This window comes from Kogia breviceps, chromosome 3 (genome assembly GCF_026419965.1).
Source record: "Kogia breviceps isolate mKogBre1 chromosome 3, mKogBre1 haplotype 1, whole genome shotgun sequence".
In the NCBI taxonomy this organism is placed as follows: Eukaryota; Metazoa; Chordata; class Mammalia; order Artiodactyla; family Physeteridae; genus Kogia; species Kogia breviceps.
In genome coordinates this window covers 3,196,904-3,223,813 of record NC_081312.1, presented here as the reverse complement: position 1 = coordinate 3,223,813, position 26,910 = coordinate 3,196,904, and the positions used below count along the sequence as shown (strand labels likewise).

The window sequence follows — 26,910 nt, the reverse complement described above, 5'->3', positions numbered from 1 at the left end:
CACCACCTTTTAAATTGCAAGCTAGTCAGCTTGCAACTCCCAACCCCCCTTATCTCGCTCTACTTCTTTTTCCTAGCACAATCACAGCATGATTTACTTATTCATGTTGATTGTTTATCTTCTGTCTTCTCCTTACAAGACTATAAACTCCATGAGTGAGGGATTTATGTTTTCTGATGTATCCCAAAGGCTACAACAGAGTGGCATACGTAGGTGCTCAAATACATATTTGAGGAGACAAAGAATTTTAACAAGGTCCCTCATATGTTGGAGTGTGCATAACAATCTTGCTGAAAGGCAGCAATGCATCCTAAAAGATAAACATCAATACAAGACAATTAGCATATGCTGATAAATACCAAAAGAAGGTAACATTTTAGTATAGTACACAGGACAAATGAAAGCTCAGAGAAGTGCCAAAGAAGTTTAGAGTGGTAATTTTTAAATTTGGGGGGAAGGTGGTCATACCTCTTTAAAAATCTGATGAAAGCTACAGACTCCGATGATATAATGAACATGTACACAAAATTTTGAGTACTATTACAAGAGATTCAAACACTCCCTGATGCCAGCTATGAATCCTGAATGGAGAATCCTTGGTTTCAAGGATTGTTTTATCACCCAGGGCTTGGGAAAGGCTTGGTGAAGATGGGACTCAAACTAGTTCTTTTTTTTTTTTTTTTTTTTTGTGGTATGCGGGCCTCACTGTTGTGGCCTCTCCTGTTGCGGAGCACAGGCTCCGGACGCTCAGGCTCAGCGGCCATGGCTCACGGGCCCAGCCGCTCCGCGGCACGTGGGATCTTCCCGGACCGGGGCACGAACCCGTGTCCCCTGCATCGGCAGGCGGACTCTCAACCACTGCGCCACCAGGGAAGCCCTCAAACTAGTTCTTAAAGAATAGGCTATGAAGAGGAAACAAGAGGAAGGTCTTTTCAAGCAAGAGAAAGGGCTAAGGGTGATGGCAGAACAGTCTAACTGGAATGGAGGATTCATGCAAAACGTAAGGACAGGCTGAGAATTACTTGGTGTATGACTTAAATAACATGGATATTCCAAGTCTTTGAGAGTGTTTGGGCAAAAGAATGTAATGTCTAAAGCACTGTTTTAAGAAAATTAATCTGGTAGTTGTTTATAGGACGAAAGTTGAGAGAAAAAAGTGAAATTAAGGAAATACTCATGAAGCTATAATGATTCAACTTTGAAGATATGGAAAGGGAACTGATAAGGTTTAGAGGTGGATGAATTTGAGGCACGAATCCATGTAGAAATGCCTGGTTTGAAACTAGAAATCAGAAATAAACTTTAGGCAAGGCCCAGTTATATAAATTTGGTGTTATTTATTGAATCTATGAGTGTGGGGGGAAAAATGACAAGAGAAAAAGTATTAAGAATAGAGATATTTCAGAGGCTTTGGATGGGACAAAGTGAACAGCCTATTATTACTGTCATCTCAATAAAATGTTAAAATTATATAGAATAAAACCTTAAGAGAAGACTAAGGTATACAGGTATTATGGGTAATTGAAAGTTGGTAGTTAATTTGAGGGCTGCTAATATAATTTTTTTTTTTTTTTTTTTTTTTGCGGTATGCGGGCCTCTCACTGCTGCGGCCTCTCCCATTGCGGAGCACAGGCTCCGGACGCGCAGGCCCAGCGGCCATGGCTCACGGGCTCAGTCGCTCCACGGCACGTGGGATCCTCCCGGACCAGGGCACGAACCCGTGTCCCCTGCATCTGCAGGCGGACTCTCAACCACTGCGCCACCAGGGAAGCCCCCTAATATAATTTTTATGTTTTAATTTTTGCTTTTTTTTTTCCCCCTCCAAAATGTATTATTATGCTTTTTTCCCCTTGATAACTAGGGAACACAGCTGACCTATTTTTAGATATTCAGGATGTCACTATCCCTCGAGGAGAGTATACACATTTTCAATGTAAATAACATGGTTATAGGAAATTGGAATAAATCCATGGGACCACAGAATACATGCTGGCCATTTTATTATTTTTTTTATTTTTATTTTTGCAGTACGCGGGCCTCTCACTGTTGTGGCTTCTCCCGTTGCGGAGCACAGGCTCCGGACGTGCAGGCTCAGCGGCCACGGCTCACGGGCCCAGCCACTCCGCGGCATGTGGGATCTTCCCGGACCGGGGCACGAACCCGTGTCCCCTGCATCGGCAGGCGGACTCTCAACCACTGCGCCACCAGGGAAGCCCATAGGTATCTATTCTTTAAGTAGGATTTACTCCAATGTTTTTTTGCCAGCATGTACAAAGGATACAGAATGTTACTGTCAAATGCATTATTACATCATTGGCACAGTTTCCACTGTCATTACCTGCTTATGTATATAAGATGTTTAGGATTCAGACTCCTCTTTAGAACCTACCACCCTCTACTTCTTTTGTGACCCTCCAGCTATGATTTGTACTTAGAGGGAAAAATCATTCTTGGTGTAACAGATGTTGGCTCCCCACCACCCTCACCTGAAATTCTATCGGGATGTTTCTGTCACTTTAGAAACTTTCGTATTCTACTGCAACATGCCAAGAAACCCAGCTACAAAACGGTGATTGTTTAATCTGCAACACGTGTGCCAGCCTTACAATTTGTTTTTCTGCTTTACAATCTAGACCTATTACAGTATAGCCACACAACTATGCCTAGTGAACAATTCTGCAGATCCCACTTGAGCCTTAAAAAAAAAAAAAAATCAACAGCCTCCAACTTTACTAAGAGCTCTTCATAAACTGTTGAGCAAGAGAACTGAATCATGCTTAGATTCAGTCTCTGGTTCCCAAAGCCATTTCCCGACCTGACCCGACCCTCCCTTCTCCAAACACCCGGTGGAGACAAACTTAAGAAACAGAAGCGCCAACACAACCTTTCTTTAAATTTAGCCAATGCTCACTACAGATAGGTATTCAGATATTTGACTTGCAAACACAGATGCTGTGTATCTATACGCTCCTCTCCCCTCCACATCACCTTAAAAAAAAACCAAAACAAAACATGGTGAAGCGGCAAACTGAGGTCCTTCAGTACCTTCTCGGAAACTGACTCGGGGAGGTGCACAGAGGTTTCCTGACCCGGGCATCCAGACGATGTGCGGGGTGGCCGAGGGGAGACCCCAGAACAGGGGGACCGGCCCTCTCCAGGACTCTGGGCTCCCCAGCACCCTCCTGCGGGTGAAACATTGGGGCTTGAGCGCTCGGTTCACGGCACCCCACGTGCTGACCCCGAATCTGCGGCGGCAGAGGCGGCTCTCTCCTCCGCTCCTCCGGGTCCCAGGACTTCTCAGGACAGGGCCTGAGGCAGCCGAGGAGGCCGCCGCGAGCTCCCTTCAGCGGCGCCGACCGCAGCCCCGCTGCGGCTTCCCCTTGCCGACTCAGTCCGGCCGGGGCGGCGGAGTAGGCGGCACCGCTAAGGCCGCCCTCGGACCCGTGACAGCAACACCGGCGCCTCGGCGGGGCGACCGGGAGCCCCCGCCCGCGGGAGGAGCCTGCGGACGCCCTACAGCGTGGAGCGCGCCAGGTGAGCACGCCTGCGCAGTCGAGCCGTAAACAAGTCCGCCCCTTCTCCTCGCCGGCCTCCGCGGGGCCGGCTCGCGCGTGGGAGGGGCCAGGAGGAAGGGGCGGGGGGGAGGGCGAGAGCCCAGGACGGCGCCTGCGCGGTGGGCGTGATCCGGGCACTTAGGGCAGGATGAACGCTGCTTTTCAAGATGGCGACGGAGGGAGGAGGGAAGGAGATGAACGAGATTAAGACCCAATTCACCACCCGGGAAGGTCTGTACAAGCTGCTGCCGCACTCGGAGTACAGCCGGCCCAACCGGGTGCCCTTCAACTCGCAGGGATCCAACCCTGTCCGCGTCTCCTTCGTAAACCTCAACGACCAGTCTGGCAACGGCGACCGCCTCTGCTTCAATGTGGGCCGGGAGCTCTACTTCTATATCTACAAGGGGGTCCGCAAGGTACCGACCCGGGCGTCACCGGGGCTCGCCAGCGGCGTGGGCAGAGGCCAGGAGCAGGGCGGTGACAGCGGGGGCCAGGGTGACCGATGGGCTGGCCGTCGGTCTTACTTTTGAGTGGGCCGGTAACTCCACTGGAGTGCTCCTGAGGAAGGGGGATTCGGGAGTGAGGAGGGTGGTGGCGGCGGTGTTTCGGGGCGGGGGGGCGGTGGAACGGGACCGCGGGGTGCGGGGCTCCGGCTGGGAGGCCCCAGAAAGGGCCAGCTGCCGCCCCTGCGGGTCCGTCAGGCTCTGACACGGCCCGGGAGCGGGCCTGCGAGTCCCCGGAAGAGGTGGGGTGGCCGTCTGGTCTGCTGAGACCGCCTCGCCTCCCAGGAGGGTGGAGAGTCTCGCTCTGGGTTAGAGACCAGGGGCGCGGGGCGGCTTGGGAAGATCTGTAAGGCGGAACCGGGGCTGGGAAGCGGAGGACTTGAGACTAGGTCAGAAAGGACCTGCTCGGCACGAAGGACTACTCCACCTGCTGCCACACTGACACTTCCTAGGAGCCTCTACTTCTGCTGTTAACACTTTGTTTCCAAAAACATCCGAGGGAGGACGGCTGTCACTGCCTCCTCGAAGGGAACCTTCTCTAGAGAGAATGTTAAAGAGGGTCCTCCTGTCCCTTATAGGTATGGGAAGGGCTGAGTAGTACTACAGTTAAGAGGTCCAAAAGATGTTGCCAGTGGACTGGGCTGGTTCATAGGGGTTGTGTGAGCGTGCCCAGATAAGTCTTGTTTAACAAGTCAGACTGTGTCCCAAACAGGGAGGGATATGCCTTAAAAGCTACTTCACAAGAACCATTATTCTTGGCGGGCGATTTAACAGGAATGCTGTCAAGCATGTAATCATCCTTTAAAAATATCTCTTTAAAAGAAGCAACTTATTAGAGCTGTTCTTTCATTGGCTACGTAACTTTGTTCTCTTTGAGAACTGCTTACTTCTGAGATATGTGGTCTTTGAGTTGACTCTTGGAAGAGTGAGGAAATTAATGCCCTCCCCAGTACCTGGGCGTGGGAGGTGATAACAGATTAATTTATAAATAGTCAGTTAGTGTGAAAATAAATTGTGTATATTAAAGGGTGGACATTTTCCAGGATTTACTGTATCCAGAAGCAGTAAGGTTTTTGCTTGGTTACAAGAACTAGGGATGTGACAGTGGCATCTACTAAATGTAACAAGTCATTTGTTCGAGGTGAGTCTTTTTGTTAGTGTTTATGATACGGGTACTACTGTGTTTGAGGGTATCTTGTTATAAATTATTGAAAGTAAATCGCTTGACTTTACTTTTTCGGAATTGGAAAAGTGTGAAGTAATTAGTAGTCTAGGAGCTGAAGTTTTAGTCCTGTCCCCAACTTTGTCACTGACTTGTTCCGTGACCTTGGAAGAGTTGCTTAACTTCTATCTGCAGTTTTTTAGAAAGAGAATATTGTGGTACAACCGTTGTGATTAATAGCATAATGACTGTAATGAACTTTAAAGCCCCGAAACACTCAGTAGATGTAAAATATAGTTAAAATAGTCATTAAGAGCATCTGTCAAACAGGAGCTGCTATCTTGACATTGATACAAGGACTGAAAGGATCAGCTTTTTCTCTGGTAACAAGTTTAGAATTTTAAGTTATTAAATGGATTTACATAAAAATTTAAAAGTGCATAAAAACTAAATATATTAACGATTACTAGTGTAGATGTTACCTTTTTAAACAAGTTTTCTTTTAAAGTATATTATTTCTGAAGCATTCTAGTGGCAAACCTTATCTGGATCTGGTAGCTCTGGTTTGCATCATAAAACCACGTCTCTTGCCTGGAAGTATCATAATAGTGTCCTCTTTTAGTGGGATACTATTGAATGAAGGATAAACTAGGAGAGCTTTTCAAAGTTACAGCAAAAAATTATTTTAAACAAGACAAATCCTAAACATGTAGATTTGCCTTCAGCTGCATAATTTACTTGAGCACATTAACTTTTTTGTAAAGTTTCATTTTCATGTGGTAGTATCTTGTAGATACATTTGCATTATATGGTGGACGTTTCAACTGTCTTCTAGCCACTGTAATTTTTTTAAAAATTCGTTTTCCATGAATGAGTTTGCATTTATTTTTTGTTATTTCTGAATACAAGTGATTGTTTTTGTGACTTTTTTTCTGATTTTAAAACAGAGCAGATACTTTTCCTTAATCAAAAAACCAAATTTTACTTTTTGTGGTTAGGAGTTATAAATCCGTTTTTGACATTTGGTTGTTTTGACTCTTTAAAAATTTTTTTTCTTTGGGGCATATAAAGTTTTACAACAATTAATCAGATTATTTAGAACATTCAGAAAGTTTAAATTGGATGAATACATTCAACTTAAATCTGCATGTGAAATGAGTGGAAACTAGGTCTTTTTATTATTTTATTAAAGTATAGTTGATTTACAATATGATATTAGTTTCAGGTGTACAGCATGATGATTCAGTATTTTTACAGATTATACTCCATTAAATGTATAAAATAATGACTATAATTCCCTATTTTATGCAATATATCCTTGTTGCTTATCTATTTTTTACATAATAGTTTGTATCTCTTAATCCCAGATTTAGGAGGTAGTCTAAAATCTAAGCTAAGGAGTGTAACCTTCCTCTCTTTAAAACACTTACAGGTCAGTTTCTAGAGCTAGAAGGCACCTTCAGTTTATGTAGTCTCACCCTTCAGAGAAAGCCAAGGCTAGAGAGCGTGTGCAAACCTGTGATGCAGTTTCTTTCTCATGGTAAAGAAGCACAACTGAATCTAAAGAACTGTCTTAGTGAGAAGAGACTGATCTAGCTTTTTGGTTACTCAGATAACTGTATACTCCAAGCACTTCAGAATTTACCCCAGCGTTTTATTCTGTGTTATCTCATTGAATCTTGCAGTCCTGTGAGGTAGATGAAAGCATCTTCTTTTCTTTTTCTTTTTTTTCTGAATTTTTGAATTTTATTTTATTTTATTTTTAATACAGCAGGTTCTTATTAGTTATCCATTTTATACGTATTTTTGTATATATGTCAATCCCAGTCTCCCAATTCATCACACATCTTCTTTTCAAAACTGAAGTTCGGAGTAGGGTTTCTTGTGTGAGGACATCTAGTTTTGTGAATTTGTTTTGCTGAGCTAAAAATAATATGAACATCGATTTAATACGGAGGGTGAACTCAGCATTTCAGCAAAGGTTTGAGTGACTACTATGATAATAATTATACTAGGCAAGGGGGTGTGGGGTAACCAAAGGTGAGTGAGACTCTGCCCTGCCTCCCAAAGAACGCTCAGCTACTAGCCTTCAGATCTCTTTATAGCATACTTTGCTTTCCTCTTTTTAAAAAAGAGGTGGCTTATTGTACCAACCCTTTCATTTAATGGAGATCTGTTTTTACGTAAATGCAAATGGTACCATTCAGATCTAAGCTTAAACATCACTTCCTCAGCGTGTCCTTTGAATTCGCAGGCTAGATCAGTTTTCCCTGTTACACGTTTTTATAGCATCCTGTACTTTGCCTTTCTAGCACTTTTCTCAATTTGTAATTCTCTGTGTCTTCTGTAAACAAAGCTCCCTTAGAATAGGATGTCTTTTCTGCTTTCTCTGTCTTCCTAGTACCCAGCACAGCATCCAGCATAGAGTAGACCCCTACTGTTAATTTGTGGAGTGAATGACTGGATAAAGCGTCTCTGTCCATTTATGTCTTACTTTAAAAAGATCTTTAAGAGCTAAAAATCTGTTCAATTTGGGGCCCGAAAGTAACAGGTATTTTTAGTAGCTCACATCTTTTAAAAGACATTTTTATTTAATTAAAAAAAATTTGGGGGGGGGCTGTGCTGTGTGGCTTGTGGGATCTTAATTCCCCAAGCAGGGAGTGAACCCAGGCCCCTGGCAGTGAAAGCACCAAGTCCTAACCACTGGACTGCCAGGGAATTCCCAAAAAACATTTAAAATTATTGGTAACAAATTTAGCTTCTTATAACTAGGAAATTATGTAGCAAGAGACAGTGAAGTAGTGGAAAGTAGACAAATGGTGCGGATTACTTTAGGTCTACTTCTGTCAAACCATGTTACCTACCAGATCTATGTACTGTCAAACACCTTTTCAAATTAAAAAAAATTGTTTTATTGAAGTATAGTTGATTTATAATGCATTAGTTTCTGGTGTACAGCAAAGTAATTCAGTTATACATATATATACATATCCTTTTCATATTCTTTCCCATTATGGTTTATTACAGGATACTGAATACAGTTCCTTGTGCTCTACAGTAGGACCTTGTTGTTTATCTATTGTATATATAGTAGATTGTATCTGCTAATCCCAAACTCCTAATATAACCCTCCATGACCCCACCTTTTAAAAAATTGAATCAAGCAACTTTTTAAAGCTATACTCAGAATTACTTAACATTCAAATCAAAGAGCCTTTACTTTTTTCTCCCCATCTTAACATTCTAGGCCACAAATGTACTGTCCAGAGATTTGAAGCAATTCCTACAATAGATGAAAGGTAGAATTGGATGGTGTCCAAGGCCTTTTCAACTCTTAAGGTTGTATAATTCTGTGCTCAGTAATTTTTAAATGAAAATTCATCTTTGTACTGGGGAGATGTCTTCATGTCTTGGATTCTTTGCCTACTTCTCTGAATGGGAATTGGGAAGAGTGAGGTATGTTGTGAAAGCAAGTTGAACACATAGTGACTCTAGGTCTTTATGCTAGAAAAAGCTTCGTTACTCGCCAGGCTGAGATGAAGCTGGGACCAGAAGTTCAGTTAAGAATAACAGCTGAAGTGCCTTCCCTGGTGGTCCAGTGGAAGCAGACTCCGCGCTTCCACTGCAGGGGGTGCGGGTTCAGTCCCTGGTGCGGGGACTAAGATCCCACACGCTGCAAGATGTGGCCAAGAAGTAAATAAATAAAAATTTTTTAAAAGTAGTAGCAGCTAGAATGCTTTTAGAGCTGGAGTTATCCAGGAAGGTAATGGGTTGACTTGAGAGAGAATGAGCATCCCGTATAGGAAATATTCTCTTTATCAAAGACTGCAGGATGACCTGTTGGTGCCTGAGGGATTCATGCTTTGTGTGGGAGGGTGAGCTAGATGTCTTTTAAAGGTTTTTATCCACAGACTAGTTTTAGATACTGGATTGCTCCAGAGAGGATCATGTTCACACCCTTCTCCCCATTTGTCATTTTCATATCTCTCTGCTCTCCATTTATTATTTAGAAAAAGGCTTAGAAGTCTAGAATTTTTTATATCAAATTTACTTTAAGAAATTTTGTTCTTAATTTAGTAGGGCATATGTGGAATTGGATGGGAATCTGTTTTGTTTTGTTTTTGTTTTGCCCCATTAAGGGCCACTTAATGACTTCTAAAGTATTGATATAAAGATTTAGTTATTTGACTATAGCATCTTCTGTACTGAGGGAAAAGCATGTTAAATTATCCCTTAAAGCAGGCTTGAGAAACTTTCATATGATACCTTGGTTCTCTTGACCTTGAAGAGGAGGATGGTGATGAGATTTTGAGAGACTCCATGGATGGATGTAAGCAATGGTAAGAAGCTCCCAGAGTGTGTCAGTGATATCCATGAGCTAGTCATGGGTGTCATTTTTTCAGCAAATATTTGTGGGGCACACCTACCAGATATGAGGTACTAGATATGTTTTAGATGCTGGGTATGGACAAAGTCTTGCCCTCAAGAGACTTGTCACCTATATTTATTAACATTGAGTTAATCATCTAGTGCCTTTATTTGTTTATTGTGCTCTGGTAGAAAACTTGAGCAAGAATTATAACATAGTTAGTGGGGGCTTCCCTGGTGGCGCAGTGGTTGAGAATCTGCCTGCTAATGCAGGGGACACGGTTTTGAGCCCTGGTCTGGGAGGATCCCACATGCCGCGGAGCAGCTAGGCCTGTGTGCCACAACCACTGAGCCTGCGCATCTGGAGCCTGTGCTCCGCAACAAGAGAGGCCGCGACGGTGAGAGGCCCGTGCACTGCAATGAAATGTGGCCCCCGCTTGCCACAACTAGAGAAAGCTCTCGCACAGAAACGGAGACCCAACACAGCCAAATATAAATAAATAAATAAATAAATAAATAATTTTTTAAAATAGTGGATTTTGTCACTGACTACTTTGGCTATATGCCTAAAGAACCTTATTTTAGAAATAAATGTAGGGCTTCCCTGGTGGTGCAGTGGTTAAGAATCCACCTCCCAATGCAGGGGACACGGGTTCAAGCCCTGGTCTGGGAAGATCCGACATGCTGCGGAGCAACTAAGCCCTTGCGCCATAGTTACTGAGCCTGAGCTCTAGAGTCCACGAGCCACAACTACTGAAGCCCGCGTGCCTAGAGCCCGTGCTCCACAACAAGAGAAGCCCGTGCACCCCAATGAAGAGTAGCCCCCACTCGCTGCAACTAGAGAAAGTCCGTGTGCAGCAACGAAGACCCAGTGTTGCCAAAAATATATAAATAAATAAAATTTAAAAAAAGTTTTTCTAATAAAAATAAATGTAAAGATTTTTGTAGTCTGATATTTGATGTCTTAGAGAACAGTTTTATTTATATTTCAGCTAGGTTAGTTTGTGCAGAAATATGAAATGTCCTATTTGTTTATTTAGGAATAGATATCAAAAATAGAAATAAATTGGCAGACATTCTCAGTTTTAATTTTCAGGACATTTAAAATTCAGAATATTAATGACAAGTTATCCTCTGAACATTTGGCATCTATTTTTCATAATAGACTGCAAGATGTGTCTTGCTTTGAAAAAAGTAATCCTCATTCATCAAGTGTTTATTGCTGAATTGTTATGTACAAGTTACGACTGTCTGCGGTGGGTGATGTGAGGGTAAATTAAGACACTCCCTGTCTGTAAGGAGCTTGTATTTTTGTCTTGATAATTGTAAGGTAAAGTAGAAGGTGTGTGCTCAGCACACGGCATACGCAGTATAGGCATCGGGTGGGATTAAGGGGTAAAGGTATTGCTCTGCCTAGTGAAAGAATTTGGGGTTGGATTTCAACTAGATGATTTGTCCCAAAATGTTGTGTACAGATCACATGTTTGTCAATTTCAAAATGGGTAGCCTTGTATTTCTTTTCTTTTTAATAGATTTATTTATTTAGTTTTGGCTGCGTTGGGTCTTCGTTGCTGCCCGTGGACTTTCTCTAGTTGCAGCGAGCGGGGGCTGCTCTTCGTTGCGGTGCACGGGCTTCTCATTGCAGTGCCTTCTCTTGTTGCAGAGCACGGGCTCTAGGCACGCAGGCTTCAATAGTTGCAGCGCATGGGCTCAGTCGTTGTGGCTCTCTGGCTCTAGAGCTCAGGCTCAGTAGTTGTGGTGCACAGGCTTAGTTGCTCCGCGGCATGTGGGATCTTCCTGGACCGGGGCTTGAACTTGTGTCCCCTGCATTGGCAGGCGGATTCTTAACCACTGCACCACCAGGGAAGCCCAGCCTTGTATTTCTAATTTCATAAATGTTTTATTTTCATTTCTGATTGAGCCTTAGTTGGCAGTTACTCTTACCTTCCCCCCCACCCCCCACCCTTGCTTTCCATTTATTTATTTATTTATATTGGACTGTAGTTGATTTACAGTGTTATGTTAGTTTCAGGTATATAGCTAAGTGAATCTGTTATACATATATCCACCTTTTTTAGATTCTTTTCCCATATAGGCCATTACAGAGTATTGAGTGGAGTCCCCTGTGCTATATACAGTGCGTCCTTATTAGTTATGTTTTTTAAAAATTAATTAATTTATTTTTGGCTGTGTTGGGTCTTCATTGCTGTGCGCGGGCTTTCTCTAGTTGCAGTGAGCTGGGGCTACTCTTCATTGCAGTGTGCGGGCTGCTCATTACGGTGGCTTCTCTTTTTGCACAGCACGGGCTCTAGGTGCGCGGGCTTCAGTAGTCGTGGCTCATGGACTCAGTAGTTTTGGGTCATGGGCTCTAGAGCGCAGGCTCAGTAGTTGTGGTGCGTGGGCTTAGTTGCTCCGCAGCATGTGGGATCTTCCCGGACCAGGGCTCGAACCCATGTCCCCTGCATTGGCAGGCAGATTCTTAACCACTGTGCCACCAGGGAAGTCCTATTTTATGTATAGTAGTGTGTATGTGTCAGTCCCAATCTTCCAATTTATCCCTCCCCTCCGACACTTACAGCATTTTTCTCAACTTCACAGCTTCTCTTCCAATTGGTAATTTGTAAACTGAGTAATGTTTTGCATTGTCAATTCTGTTTTGTAATATGGAATTTTTTAAAGTAGGGTATATTGTACTAAAAACAGGCCAAATCAGTCTGTGCTACATTTTATCTTGTTTTGTAGCAGTAGGAAAATGTACTTGAAACTATAGATTTTATGAGAAAGAAGCAAGAACCATTCACGAGGAAGGAATGTTTAAGGTTTTTATATTTTGAAGTAAGAATAGGAATATTTTAATGTATTTTCAAGTAACCACATTGTAGGTTATCCCTGTGACCCTAAACTGTTTTCCCTTTGGTTGGCCAGCTCACTGTTGGGCTGTGTGTGTTTTTTGTTTTCATGCTTCAGCAAAACTGGTGCAGGTGCTCATTCTATGCTTACTTTGATCTTCATTTCAGAGGCTCTGTCATGTCTTAATGCTTTATTTAATAGATATTTGAGTGGTTTTATGTGAAAAGCAGTATACTAGACAATGGGAAATCAAAGAAGTATAAGACATTATCCCTGACCTTAAGAGGATTATCTTCTAACCAAGGAGACAAGATAGCCACACACTCATTTATTCTATCAAGATTCGAGTGCCTGCTCTATATTGTTGTTGAGACAGAATCTCTGCCATCAAGGAGTTCACAGTCCAGTAGAATAATAAATGGCTTGTCCATCCACCTAACATTTATTGGACCTATAGGCCCAAAGACAAATAAGACAGTCCCTGGCCTAAGGTGACTACAATCTAGTGGTAAGATGGATGAGTAAATAGTGGTGATGTACGGTGTCTGCTATTTTAGACAGTATTCACTTCTTAGGGCTTTTTTTTTTTTGGTGCCACACCATGCGGCTTGTGGGATCTTTGTTCCCTGACCAGGGATTGAACCCGGGCCCTCCACAGTGAGAGCACCGAGCCCTAACCACTGGATCGCCAGGGCATTCCCTAGGACTTCTTAATCTGATTAGAATTTAGGAGGTGTGTCAACCTAGATGGAAAGAAATATTTTACATCCTTATTATTATTTTGGGCGGTACGCAGGCCTCTCACCGCTGTGGCCTCTCCCGTTGCGGAGCACAGGCTCCAGATGCGCAGGCTCAGTGGCCGTGGTTCACGGGCCCAGCCGCCCCGTGGCACGTGGGATCTTCCCGGACCGGGGCACGAACCTGTGTCCCCTGCATCGGCAGGCGGACCCTCAACTGCTGCGCCACCAGGGAAGCCCTACATCCTTATTTTTAACTGAACTTCTAACTGAATTTTAACATGTTCTTCAATTATGAATATAGGCAACAGATCACAGTAGTCACAGACCTGTGACTTTATCACCAGTGAAAATCACAGATGTTTGCATATCACATTATGGTTGTTGCAGACATATAAAATATCATTTGTACACATCACTGCTTTGAAATTACAGTAGTTAGTGGATCTGCTGCTAGAGCCTGTTATTCAATGTGAAATAAACTTTAAAACATCTTAAATTTGTTTAATGTAGTACAACTGTATTTTAATGTAATTGATCTCCTTTGTAATCTTTTTTATGTAAAAACATTATTTTGAGAAGGAGTCCATGCACAGAAAGTTTCAGCACCCTGATTCGATGTCTTGGCTTACCTTCTTCAGTGTCGTGTGTGTGATTGAATGCGGGGAGGGTAACTGGTTTCTTCTGTCAGGTGAAACTTTTAGCTCCGTGGAGAGGTCTTTGTGGTGCTTATGGTGGTGTAATATTTTACGAAGCAGTTGAATATGTAGAATTCTGAGTTGGTTGTGCCATGTGCTTCCTTTCGTTTTCCTCCTCCTCATTCTTTGCCCTTGCTGTGCTAACTAGAGGGAGAAATACAAGAACTACTCTACCAGATTGACTTTGTGTTCCTTTTGGTTCAGATGATTGATTACATTGTAATGTTTGTTGGTCTCAAACGCAGTGGGAACTTAGGTTTTAACAAGGTGACATTTGAACTAAATTCTTGTGGGTGGGCGCACTGAAGGGGAAGAGGACTCTGAACCAGGGAACTCGAAGCCCAAGGCCTAAGGGTGTGGCATTTGACGGCTCCTCCTGAAAGTCCTGAGCCGCCCTGTGAGGGTTGAAGCTTGTGCAAGTCTTGGGAGGATAAGAATATCTTCCTTGGTGATCGTTTAACTGTTGGCTATATCCTAGCTTCTAAAACTTTCAGTATGATTTTTTTAAAGATATTTTTTTATGTATTTTCTTTCTTTTGGTACTGCTTCTGAGGTGATGTACTGTGTTAGTGTATCATCCTCTTTCAGGACCCAATCTGTCAGACCGTGTGGCCACCACCTGTCACTGGACCCTCATCGCTTCCTCTGTCCTCCTGCCCCCACTGCTCTCTCCAGCACACTCCTGTCTTAAAGGCTGTGGCGAATCGCTTCAACTTCCTTTGCACGCTCTCTCTGTTCTAGCCCTCACTGAATCAAATTTTGCAGCAATCGTGTTGTTAATCCCTCCATCTTAAGAAAGGAGGGGAGAACCCTTTTCTGGCCCCCACCCACTCCGTACAGGTTCTTTGCCTGGGGCAGCTACTGCCCCATTTCTCAGCAGCTGCTTAGAGCAAAGCTCCTCTAGTTGTCCTGACCCTTCGGAAGTGTGGTCCACAGACAAGCACCATCAGCGTCGTCACCTGGGAGCTTGTTGGAAGTTCGGAATTGGGCCCCACTCCAGACTTACTGAATCCAAATCCACCTTCTTGGAGGGTCCCCGGCTGACTCATGTGCTTACTAAAGTTGGAGAGGCGGTGGTCTTTACAGCTTTCCCTCTTTTACTGCCTCTTCAGACTTAATCCAGTCAAATTATTGTACCTTCCTGCCCTCTATTGTAAGTGTCCAATTCATTTTTTTAAAGTAAATTTACCAAGTCATGCAACTGTTACTGTAATCCAGTTTTAGTACGTGAGAGATCTTTTAAAAGTTTAATTTTGTATAAGTTTCAGTTATACTAGATGCATGAATTCTAGAGATCTGCTGTATAGCATAGTCCTGTAGTTAGCAGTGCAGTATGTGTACATCAAAATTTGTTAAGAGGGTAGATCTCATATTAAGTGTTCTTACTACAAAAAACAAAAACAAAAATGAAGGGACACAAGGGAACTTTGAGAGGTGTTAGGTATGTCTGTTACCTCGACTGTGGTCGTGGTGTCATGGATGCTTGGCATATGTCCAGGCTCATCACATCATACACATTTAACGTGCAGTTCTTTGTATATCATTATACCTTTATAAAGCTGTCAAAAATACATTTTTGTGTGTTTTAATTATGTAAAACATCTTTGTGGCTCTAACATCGGAGCTATAAAACAAGGTAATATTCAGAGACCTCTAGTTGCCATTTCTGTCCGACCCCTCAGTCAGTTCCCTTCCTCTCCCTGCAGTCATTTTATTTGTTTCTGACTCATCCTTCTCTTATTATAAGAATAAGATGATATTTGAGCGGAGATATGAAGGACTTGAAGGAGCATACTGTGTATGGTATTTTGCAGCTTGTTTTCTTCTGCTTAATGGTATATACTGAAGATCTTTCCATATTAGTAAATAGAGAGCTTCTTCACTCTTTCTTTTTTTTTTTTTTTTTTTTTTTTTTTTGCGGTATGCGGGCCTCTCACTGTTGTGGCCTCTCCCGTTGTGGAGCGCAGGCTCCAGACGCGCAGGCTCAGCAGCTGTGGCTCACAGGCTTAGCCTCTCCGCGGCATGTGGGGTCCTCCCGGACCAGGGCACGAACCCGTGTCCCCTGCATCGGCAGGCGGACTCTCAACCACTGCGCCACCAGGGAAGCCCCCTTCACTCTTTCTTATAATTGCTTTATACTCCATGCTGTGGATGTACCATAATTTATTTAACCATATGACTCTCGACTTAATATTTTTAAAATTACAAATAATGCTGCAGTGAATAACTTTGCGTGTGTATTATTTTCAGTGGCAGGTATATCTGTGGTACGTATTTCCAGAGGATATACTGCTGAGTCAAAGGGTAAATGCGTATATGTTTTCAATAGATATCATCAAACTGCCCTCCACAGGGAGGGGTTTACTAATCTGTGTTGCATCACAGCCACAGCCTCACCAACTGAGTGTCACCAGACTTTTTTGCATTTGATCTGATAGGTGAGAAATTAGTATTAGTTTGTTTTTTCCTTGTACCAAGTGAGGTTGCGCATCTTTCTATATATTAAGAGTGAAATGTATTTCTTTTTCTATGAACTGTTTCATATCCCTTACCCATTTTTCTGTTGGGTTTTTGGACATCTTGGGTGGTTTTTTTTGTTTTTAAGGAGCTCTTTATACATTAGGGAGATGAGTCCTTTGTGATAATGAATTAACAGATTTTTTTTCTTCTCAGTTTGTCCCTTGTCTTGTAACTTTGCTTAGGGGTGTGTATGTGTATTTGTGCTTGCTTGTTTTTGCTATGAAGAAGTTTCATATTTTTATAGTTAAGTTTATAAATTTGTACATTTCCTTTTATAATTTTGAGCCACAGTTTTATTATTTTAGGTGTTAACCAGTTGCCCTTCTCCAAGGTTTAAATAAGAGGGAAAAGATTTACATTTAAAATTTAGGCTTAACAAAGACTTTTCTGGAAGTAAGAGATGAACATTAGAATGTGCTGTACAGCAGCTGGTGGACGACGATCCACTCACCAGTGGTTTGGGGATTTCGCGTACCTTGAATGTATTATCATGTTAGGTGGGTTTCGGTTTGCAAGTAACAGGAAACCCAACTCAAACAAGTTTAAACTTTATAGGGGAATGCGTTGGCTTATGATATTGAAAATTCCGGAGGTAAGGTGGGCTTCAGATGTGGATCGATTGTGACGCCAGCTCCGTTCTGCTGAGAGTCTCCGGGTTTTGCTTTCTGCTGTGTATCAACCTGCCTTCGGTGGCAGAATAGAGGTGGGGTGCTAGGCTTCACACTTCTGTGCCTCGGGGACCACATTGAGGGCCAGAACCCAGGATGAGAATGAACAGTTCTTCTAATCACTTTCTCAGAAAAATAAAGAAGATTGTTTCATAGAAGCCCCCAGCAAACCTCCTTTGACTCATTGCCCCAAACTGGATTACCAGCCCATTCTTGTGGCCAAGGAAATTTGCAGTGTTTGACCGGGAGTCTTGACTAACCCACACCTTTAGCATGGGGATTGGATTATCTGATGTCCTCATTGCCCTGGAGCTCACGCTGGAGCCGCAGTGTGGGTAGACACCAGACAGGAGAATAGATCTGTACATCAATACTGGTGGGCAACCAAGAGATGCAAACTACACTGAAGGCCTTACACTGCATTAGGTATTGGGGACCCAGACATAGTAGACACAGCTCTTTGCTCAAGAGAAGAGCTCAAAAAAAAAAAAAAAGGGAAGAGAAGAGCTCATGGTGAGATGAATCAGTAAAGCAGGGAATACAACACACTACAGTTGCACACTGAGCACAGCTTGGGCTGTGTGGTGCTTCTGCGTGGTTTAGAAATCTCTCTTTCCCTTGCTCTTGCTGTTGGACTATTATGAATGTCCTCCCACCTTTTCACAGTGTTGGAATTTTTTGTTTGAATCTTTGTCTCCTCTACAAAACGGTGAATCTTGAGGGCAGAAATCATCTTATTCATCTTACATCCATTGCAGTGCCTGTACATAGTAGGCATATTGTGTTTGATTTTAAATGAATGAGTTGGTTGAACTTAGAGTCTCCTGAGGACTTACTGGAGTAAATTCAGTAATCTCTCAAAATCCCTGTCACAAGACAAACATGGTTAGTGTTTGTTACTCAAGCTGACAGAACGAGGCTTGCCAGCCCCTTTTCATTGGTTGAGAGGCTCTTAGAAATCAGTCACAGCCTGGAATCTCGTTGCTGTTAGAGCTCTTCTGGGCTAACCCAGCAGGCAGCTTCGTCTGGTGTCTTGATTGCCTGGTGCTAGCTTTGTTCAGAAGCGACATCTTCCTTACCCTGCTGTCCTGGAAAAAAGTGCTCAAACTCTCCCTTCCAGTCCCTTCTTACTTCCCACTTAATTCTAGGAATTGTACAACTCCTTACATTTTTTTCCCCCTCTGGAGTTTGGAATAGGTGTACATGTAGCTAGCAAGACTGAGGGCGATATTAGCTCAGCTAATTAAAAATTGGTGGGTGTTATGCTCAGGACTTTCGTTGGTGTGGCCGCAGTCCCAGAGAGCTCAGAGGGTGGTGTGCGGGCCGAGCTGGGAAGGCTGCGCCAAGTCCTGACCACCGCGCTGCGCGGTGAGCAACACTAGACTGGGTGTGGGTGCGTTTGCCACTGCTCCTGGCGTCCCTCTGGGGCCTCTGCCCTTAGACTCACGCCGCCTTTCTCTTTCTTCCTCATGGCCGTGAGCCGACTTCCTAGCCACCTCTGCTCGCTGAACGCCTTGGTGCCTGCCTCGCAGCCTTCCTTTCCACTCCAGTGCCTGCCACCATCCTGGGTGGTTTCTTGTCCACTGCATAACCCATCAAATGCCTTGGCACCTCGATTTCTTGTCTTCCATGTCCACCCCCGGCGACCTCCTGTAGTCCACGTCTGGCGCGCTCTTCTCTAGTGACACTCGGGGTCTTGTCATCAGCTGAAATGGCTTCAGCTCCACAGTTACTGGTTCAGATGGAAACAGTTGTCCCCCTGCTCCAGTGTGTCCTTGGTTCGCACTGCTAATTTCTTCAGGGTACAGGTCACTCTGCGTCAGGCTGCCAGATCCACTGGACACCATGCAGCCCACAGCTTCCTCGACCTCTCCGCAGCATTTGACGCAGCTGGTCATCTTCTCTTTATGGAAACCCCTCCTTGTCGTGACACTCTAACCTTGACTTCTTTCTCCCTCTCTGGTGCACGTGCCTCTGGCGGCTCTGGACTTCACCTCTGTCCCTTCCTAATGCCCTGCCTAGTCTAACTGGATTTCCCTGCGGCTCAGTCCTATTCCCTTTTCTTTTCTTACTCCTGTTGTATGGAGTACAGATACTCCTCTGTATCTTTTGTACCTAAAATTGTTTGCTTGTGCCTTTTCTCACAGCCCCAGAGGAAAAAGTATTTATTGCAACAAATTAATCCAGTGGGTATTCCCCTGAAAGCACACATCCGTTTGTTAGGGCAATTAAAGCTCACACTACACGCGCTCCAGCAAAGCTCCATCTCTGTCCCTGTTAGCTCTAGAGCTGCCTTCTTGATAGTGACTTTTGTCAGTTCCTTCTTCAGCTCCTGTTGTCTTTTGCTTTCTGGACCATCTGTCTGCCATCATGCATGCGGCCATCTCTGGGTTGGAACTGTGGCCCCTCTGCAGCGGGACCTGCTGTGGAGCCACTGGGACACTCATGTCTCTGCTGTTCTAAGGCAGCTGCTGGCCTCAGTCACCAGCTGGAGCTTCACCCCTCATTCATAGTTTAATTTTTTCTTGAACAGAATTCTAAGAGTTTGTCAATTAAAATTTTGTTTCACAGAATCAGCTGTTTCTTTGTTTTCTTTAGATTTACTCTTCTTTTTCTAGCTTTCTGAATTGAAAACAGGTTATCAGCCTCTCTTGCTTGTTAATGATATGCTCAAGGCTGTAGAAGGCCCTCTTACGTATTGCCTTAACAGTCACCCATATGTTACACGTGTGGTAATGTCATTGTCATTAAGATCTAAATATTTTGTAATTTCCATTTTTTCCCCTCTTTAACCCTGAATTTCTAAACAAGCATTTTTTTGGTTTCTATTCATGGAGTTTTGTTATTTTCGTTTTGTTATTGATTAACTTATTCACATGATATAGTTATAGAATATGTTTTTTTGATACCAGTTACTTGAAACGTAATGATCTTTCTCCTTGTAACCTAGTTAAATGTTCCATGTGTTTTTAAAAAATTCTTTATTATTTATTTATTTATTTATTTTTTGAGCCACACTTTATTTATTTTAATTAATTTTTGGCCACATTGGGTCTTCGTTGCTGAGCGGGGGCTTTCCCTAGGTGTTGCGAGCAGGGGCTACTCTTCACTGAGTGCACGGGCTTCTCATTGCGGTGGCTTCTCTTGTTGCGGAGCACGGGCTCTAGGCGCGAGGGCCCAGTAGTTGTGGCACGCAGGCTCAGTAGTTGTGGCACGCAGGCTTAGTAGTTGTGGTGCATGGGCTTAGTTGCTCTGTGGCATGTGGGATCTTCCTGGGCCAGGGCTCGAACCGGTGTTCCCTGCATTGGCAGGTGGATTCTTAACCAGTGCGCCACCAGGGAAGTCCTATTTTTGGCCGCGTGGCATGTGGGATCTTAGTTCCACGACCAGGGATCAAATCTGTGCTCCCTGCATTGGAAGAGCACAGTCTTAACCACTGGACAGCCAAGGAAGTCCCTGTTCCATGTTATTATTATTTTTAAAAATATTTATTTATTTATTTGGCTGCGCCAGGTCTTTAGTTGCGGCATGGGAGATCATTGCTGCTCGTGGGATCTTCTTTTTAAAAATTTTTTTAAATTAATTAATTTATTTATTTTTAATTTTAGTTGCATTGGGTCTTCGCTGCTGCGCGTGGGCTTTCTCTAGTTGCGGCGAGCGCGGGGCTACTCTTCGTTGCGGTGCTCAGGCTTCTCACTGCAGTGGCTTCCCTTGTTGCGGAGCACGGGCTCTAGGCACACGGGCTTCAGCAGTTGTGGCTCGTGGGCTCAGTAGTTGTGGCTCGTGGGGTCCAGAGCGCAGGCTCAGTAGCTGTGGCGCACGGTCTTGGTTGCTCCATGGCATGTGGGATCTTCCTGGACCAGGGCTCAAATCCATGTCCCCTGCATTGGCAGGCGGATTCTCAACCACTGCACCACCAGGGAAGCCCTCGTGGGATCTTTAGATTCATCGTGCAGGCTCTTAGTTGCAGCATGTGGGATCTAGTTCCCTGACCAGGGATTGAACCCGGGCTCCCTGCATTGGGAGCACGGAGTCTTAACCACTGGACCACCAGGGGAGTCCCTCCTTGTATCATTTTTTTTTCTCTCCTTGTATTTTTAAAAGAATGTATATCCTCTGTTTGTTAGGCTCAGGGTGACATATCTCTGTATGCGTGTTTGATAAAGTTTTTAATGCTGTTCACACTGTCCATATCTTTACAATTTTTATGACTGCCTCATTTATCCATTTCTGATAGGTGTGTTAAATATCTCACTGTGATATTCTGTTTTCAAGATTGGAAATTCTGTTTCCAAAATTCTGTATTGAGGATTGGAAAATAAGTTTATTTTTTGTTAGTATTTGCATGGAATGTCTTCCTGTCCCTTATTTTCATCTTTTTTTATGTAGATTTGTTTTTGCTGTTTTGGTCCTTTTAAATGTTTCCTATTTCACCGTTATCCGTGACACTTTCTTCTTCTCTACCTCTCTTCCTCCCCCACCTACTTTCACTCTATCAGGAATTGCTTTCTAGAGTAGATATTGAATACATCTGCTGCCTTCACTCATCTAACCGGGCGCCATGCAGCCTTCTGGCTGGTCTTTTTGCTCTTGCTCCCCTCTCATTTATTCTCTATACAGCGGCTCGAGTGATCTTTAAAAATGTGAAACCGATTGTCGCTCCCAGGCTTTAAATCTTTCAGTGTTAAAATCTGTTCGGTGGTTCATGTTACTTTTAGCATGAAAAACAAAATTATTAACATGGCCTACTAGGCCCTGCATGAGCTGGCTCTTGCTTCCCTTATCATCCTTTTTTCCCTCTACTATATCTTTCTGACTCACTGGCTTCCTTTTAATTCCTCTGATGAGCCTTACCCTTCTTGCCACAGATTCTTCTTATATGCTGTTTCCTTTGCATGGAAAGTACTTCCACTCCCTGCCTCTTCACCTGTTTAATTTCTGTTCCTTCAAATCTTAACTCGTATGTCGTTTTCTTCCAAGCCTCTTACCCTGACCCCTGACTAGGTCAGGTCTTCTGTTATCCTCTACCAGGTGGTCTTTCTAGCACATGTCACAATAATGTTTTAAAAAATTGAATGTGAAATTTAATGTCCCTCTTCTCCCCACCACATAAACTAGGTTGCGAACTCAGGAGGGCTGATTTTACTAATTCATTCCTGAAACCCCTGTGTCTAGCTCAGTGCCTTCGATGCATAATAGGCACTATATAAATATTTGAATGAATGGATAAACATATAAGTGACTGTCATTTGTTAATTGACAGTGGGTAGATTATGGTAAGTATAGTATCTTGTATGTAGTTGGCATTTGGTTAAATACTCTGATCTTTCTCATCATGTTTTGTGAGATATATTTAAAGAATAGCAAACTGTACCCCATTTCTCTTTAACTTATATTCCTATCTTCCCCTCTTGGTGCACACGTGCATCTTACCTTAGCACTGGCAATGGGTAGAGGCATGAAAGAATACTGAGAATTCCGCTCAGTTTAAAGGGTTTTCTTAGAAGGAGAGTCTGCTGATCATTCAAATTACTAATAAGCTTGCCCTGTCGGAATTTTTCCTTCGTTGGCAGCAGTAAAAAGGAGAGATTTTTTTTCCTCCTTAAAGTTAAAAGTAAGGTATGTTTATGGTAGAAAATTTGGAAAATTCAAGGAAAAAATAAACCTGTATGCCACAGCTATTAATATTTTGGTGTTTCCCCCCCCCAATCCTTTTTTGGTGCTCAGTTATATAATTTAGGTCTCCAGTACCTAATACTGTACCTGGCACAGTGTAAATGCTCATTAAGTATTTAGAGAATGGACCCAGGTGTATGTTCTATTTGATATGTAGATAAGCATTGCTTTTTGTTGATGGTATTTATAACCCATTTTAGGGTAGCTGAGCTTTGTATGAAGGTGTGACTTTTTTTTTTTTTTAATGAACCTATTAGATTATTGTAAAAAGTTGCTTGGGCTAAATACTTTGGAGTCACCTGTGACTTCTTTCTTTTTCTTAGTCTACTTGCAACCGTTCAGTAAAGCCTGTTGGCTCTGCCTTAAATTATATCCAGAACCTGATCACTTCCCACCTCCACCCATTACCTTGCTAGTTTGAGGAAGCACCGTCTCTCACTTGGATTGTTACAGTGAGCTCCATGGGCTCCCTGTGTCTACCCTTGTCTCTTATGGTCTCTTCTCCTGATGTCAGCCAGAGGGATCTTTACAATATAGGTCACAACACGTTTCTCCACTGTTTAAAAATTTCTAGGGACGTCCCTGGTGGTGCAGTGGTTAAGACTCCACACTCCCAATGCAGGGGACACGGGTTCAATCCCTGGCCAGGGAACTAGATCCCACATGCGTGCCACAACTAAGAGTTTGCATGCCATAACTAAGGAGCCCACGTGCCACAACTAAAGGAGTTTGCCTGCTGCAACTAAGACCCGGTGCAACCAAATAAATAAATAAATAAATATTTAAAAAAATATTTCTAATGCTTTTCCTTATCACTTAGAATAAGACCTAAATTCCTTATTATGATCTGGTACCTCCCCCCCAACCCCCATGAGATTTTCTGCCACACTCTCTCTCACTCCCTCCGTTCTCCTCCTTGAAGGGGAGTATGTCCCACCCTCAGAGCCATTATGCGTGCTGTTGCATGCATTATGCATTCCTTCTGACAAGAATCCTTTCCCTGGGCAGCCAACAGGGCTGGCTCCCTCACTGCTTCATATTTCTGCCGAAGTGTGTCCCTGTCAAAGAAGCTTTCCGATACCTCTACCCAGAAAGGCTCTATAATCACCCTTCCACCTCAGTCCCACAACTCCCTTTTCCGGACTGAATTTTCTTCATAGCCCTTTCCACTCTGATGCTCATTTGATTATTTGTTTACTGGCTGCATCCCTCCTAAGTCCACGAGAGGAGGGTTTATCTGTCTTCCCTTCTGGGATGCCGTGCCTCCAACAGTGCTTGGCACACGTAGAACTCAGTAAGTATTGAGTGAAAGGAACTTATTATCTCAGGTAACCTAGTGAGAAAATCTTCATTTAGAACACAGGTATTATCATCCCAAAGTTCATAGCAGCACTATTCACAGTAACCAAGACCTGGAAGCAACCTAAATGTCTGTCAGCAGATGAATGGGTAAAGGAAATGTGGTCCATATATACAGTGGAGTAGTACTCAGCCATAAAAAAGAATGAAATAATGCCATTTACAGCAACATGGATGGACCTAGAGATTATCATACTAAGTGAAGTAAGTCAGAAAGAGAAAGACAAGTATCATATTATGATATGTGGAATCTAAAAAAAATGATACAAATGAACTTACTTATAAACCAGAAACAGACTCACAGACTTAGAAAACAAAGTTACGCTTACCAAAGAGGAAGGGGGAGGAGGGGGTGGATAAATTAGGAGTTTGGGGTTAACATATACACACTACTATATATAAAATAGATAATCAACAAGGACCTACTGTATGGCACAGGGAACTCTATTCAGTGCTCTGTAATAACCTAAATGGGCAAAGAATCTGAAAATGAGTAGATATATGTATATACATATAAACTGAATCTCTTTGCTGTGCACCTGAAACTAATACATTGTAAATCAATTATACTCCACTATAAAGTAAAAATTTTAAAAAGGACATAGGTATTCTGACTTCTCATAGGCATATTATATTTTTTAAATAGGTAATACATGCATGTAGTTCAAAGTTCAAATGGCATGCAATGAAACGTCTCTCATACCCTGTCCCCTAGCCGCCCTGTAACCAGGGTTATGTTCATGTGTATATTTCCAGAGACAGGCTATGGTTCTACACATAAAATCACAGATATATTCCTTCCTCCTTTAAAGAAAAATGTAAGTTTTAGCATCTGTACTATTTTGTACCTTATTTCTGTTTTGTTTTATATATTTTGGAGATTATTCTTTGTCAGTGTGTAATTATTCTTTGTCAGTGTGTAAAGAGCTCTTTATTTTGTGAATAGCTGCACAATATCCCATTGTATGACTGTACGATAGATCCTTCTTTGATGAACATTGAAGTTGTTTCCAGTCTTTAGCTGTTACGGACTATGCTGCAGTAAATGATCTTCTGCATATATCACTTTGCCCTGTTGCTAGTCTATCTGAGGAATAAATTCCTGGTGAGTGGAATTGCTGCGTCAAAGGAATGTGCATTTGTAGTTTTGATAGACACAGTCAGGTTATCTTACACAGGTTGTACCAATTTATACTTCTGGCACAGTGTGCTATTATTTGATCTTTGCCAGTTTGATAAATGAAAAGTAATACAAGCATCATTTCATATATTTAAGAGCCATTTATATTTTCTGTGAGTTGTCAATATCCTGTGCACATTTTTCTACTAGGATTTTGGTCTTTCTTTCTTTCTTTTTTCTTTCTTTTTTTTTTTTTTTTTTTTTTTTTTTTTTTTTTTTTTTTTTTACTTGTAGGAGCTCTCCTTTATGTAAGTTAGCCCTTAGTTTGTGATCTGAGTTGCAGACATTTGGTTCCATTTGTTTTCTGATTTTGCTCATGGTGGTTTTTCCTAGGTAGAAATTTTATTTTTTAGAGGAAAACGTATTAGTCTTTTCCCTTTTGGCTATGGGTTTGGGGTCATACTTATTAGCCCTTCTAATTTTATTTTTTAAAATCCTCATGATTTCTTCTTGTACTTCTGAAGTTTCATTAGTTACATTTGACATCTCTTTGATACTGCTGAGATTTATTCTGGAATAAGATGTGAGATGGAGTTTCAGCCCCTCATTATTTTCTTTTTTTACAACAATCTTAGCATTTTTTTTATTTCTTATGTCTTACGTGGAAAATAATCTGTCAGCAGTTTTCTGCTGAACTCTGAGTATATCATGATGTCCTGTGTATTTTTTCATTATAAGTTGTAGTTATCTTTGTGTGTGTGTGTGTGTGTGTGTGGCACTGAGTGGCTTGCAGGATCTTAGTTCCCCAACCAGGGATTGAACCTAGGTCACGGCAGTGAAAGTACCAAGTCCTAAGCACTGGACCACCAGGGAATTCCCAAGTTGTAGTTATCTTTATCTTACCAGTGTTGACTTAAAAATAATGATTTGAGGGCTTCCCTGGTGGCGCAGTGGTTGGGAGTCCGCCTGCCGATGCAGGGGGCGCGGGTTTGTGCCCCGGTCCGGGAGGATCCCACGTGCCGCAGAGCGGCTGGGCCCGTGAGCCATGGCCGCTGGGCCTGCATGTCCGGAGCCTGTGCTCCGCGGCGGGAGAGGCCACGACAGTGAGAGGCCCGCGTACCACAAAAAAAATAAATAAATAAAAATTAAAAAAATAATAATGATTTGAGGGCTTCCCCGGTGGCGCAATGGTTGAGAGTCCGCCTGCCTATGCAGGGGACGTGGGTTCGTGCCCCGGTCTGGGAAGATCCCAGATGCCGCGGAGCGGCTAGGCCCGTGAGCCATGGCCGCTGAGCCTGCGCGTCTGGAGCCTGAGCTCGGCAACGGGAGAGGCCACAACAGTGAGAGGCCCGCGTACCGCAAAAAAAAATAATGATTGAAGTATAGTCTATTGGTGAGCATTGTTTTGAGATAAATTTTGTAGGATTTTCAGTTGGTAAATTAAGATTAGTTGGACATACATACACTACCAAATGTAAAATAGCTAGCTAGTGGGAAGCAGCCACATAGCACAGGGAGATCAGCTTGGTGCTTTGTGTCCACCTAGAGGTTGGGATGGAGATGTAAGAGGGAGGAGATACGGGAATATATGTATATGTGTAGCTGATTCACTTTGTTATGCAGCAGAAACTAACACACCATTGTAAAGCAATTATACTACAATAAAGATGTTAAAAAATATTAGTAATAATAGGT

General features: G+C 42.9%; 1 protein-coding gene and 1 long non-coding RNA gene across 28 annotated transcripts in view; one reads left to right on the top strand and one right to left on the bottom strand.

The window, feature by feature from the left end:
* Window positions 1-3,565, bottom strand: part of LOC136793756 (uncharacterized) — a 34,658-nt gene extending 31,093 nt beyond the window's left edge. For 4 of the 8 annotated variants that reach the window (XR_010839395.1, XR_010839393.1, XR_010839394.1 and 1 more), the window contains exon 1: window positions 3,046-3,537. This is a non-coding gene — a long non-coding RNA (uncharacterized lncRNA). Of the gene's footprint in view, window positions 1-3,045 lie in introns of all 8 variants that reach the window. The other 4 variants (XR_010839390.1, XR_010839389.1, XR_010839391.1 and 1 more) reach the window with 2 other exon arrangements.
* A 99-nt stretch (window positions 3,566-3,664) lies between these two features.
* WDR20 (WD repeat domain 20) overlaps window positions 3,665-26,910 on the top strand; it is a 65,686-nt gene continuing 42,440 nt past the window's right edge. For 16 of the 20 annotated variants that reach the window (XR_010839379.1, XR_010839380.1, XR_010839384.1 and 13 more), the window contains exon 1: window positions 3,675-3,970. Coding sequence is in view for 9 of the 20 variants with exons in the window: in XM_067027721.1 (XP_066883822.1) it covers window positions 3,722-3,970 (249 nt within the window). In the remaining 11 variants the exon portion in view is untranslated. Of the gene's footprint in view, window positions 3,971-26,910 lie in introns of all 20 variants that reach the window. The other 4 variants (XM_059058228.2, XM_067027716.1, XM_067027713.1 and 1 more) reach the window with 4 other exon arrangements.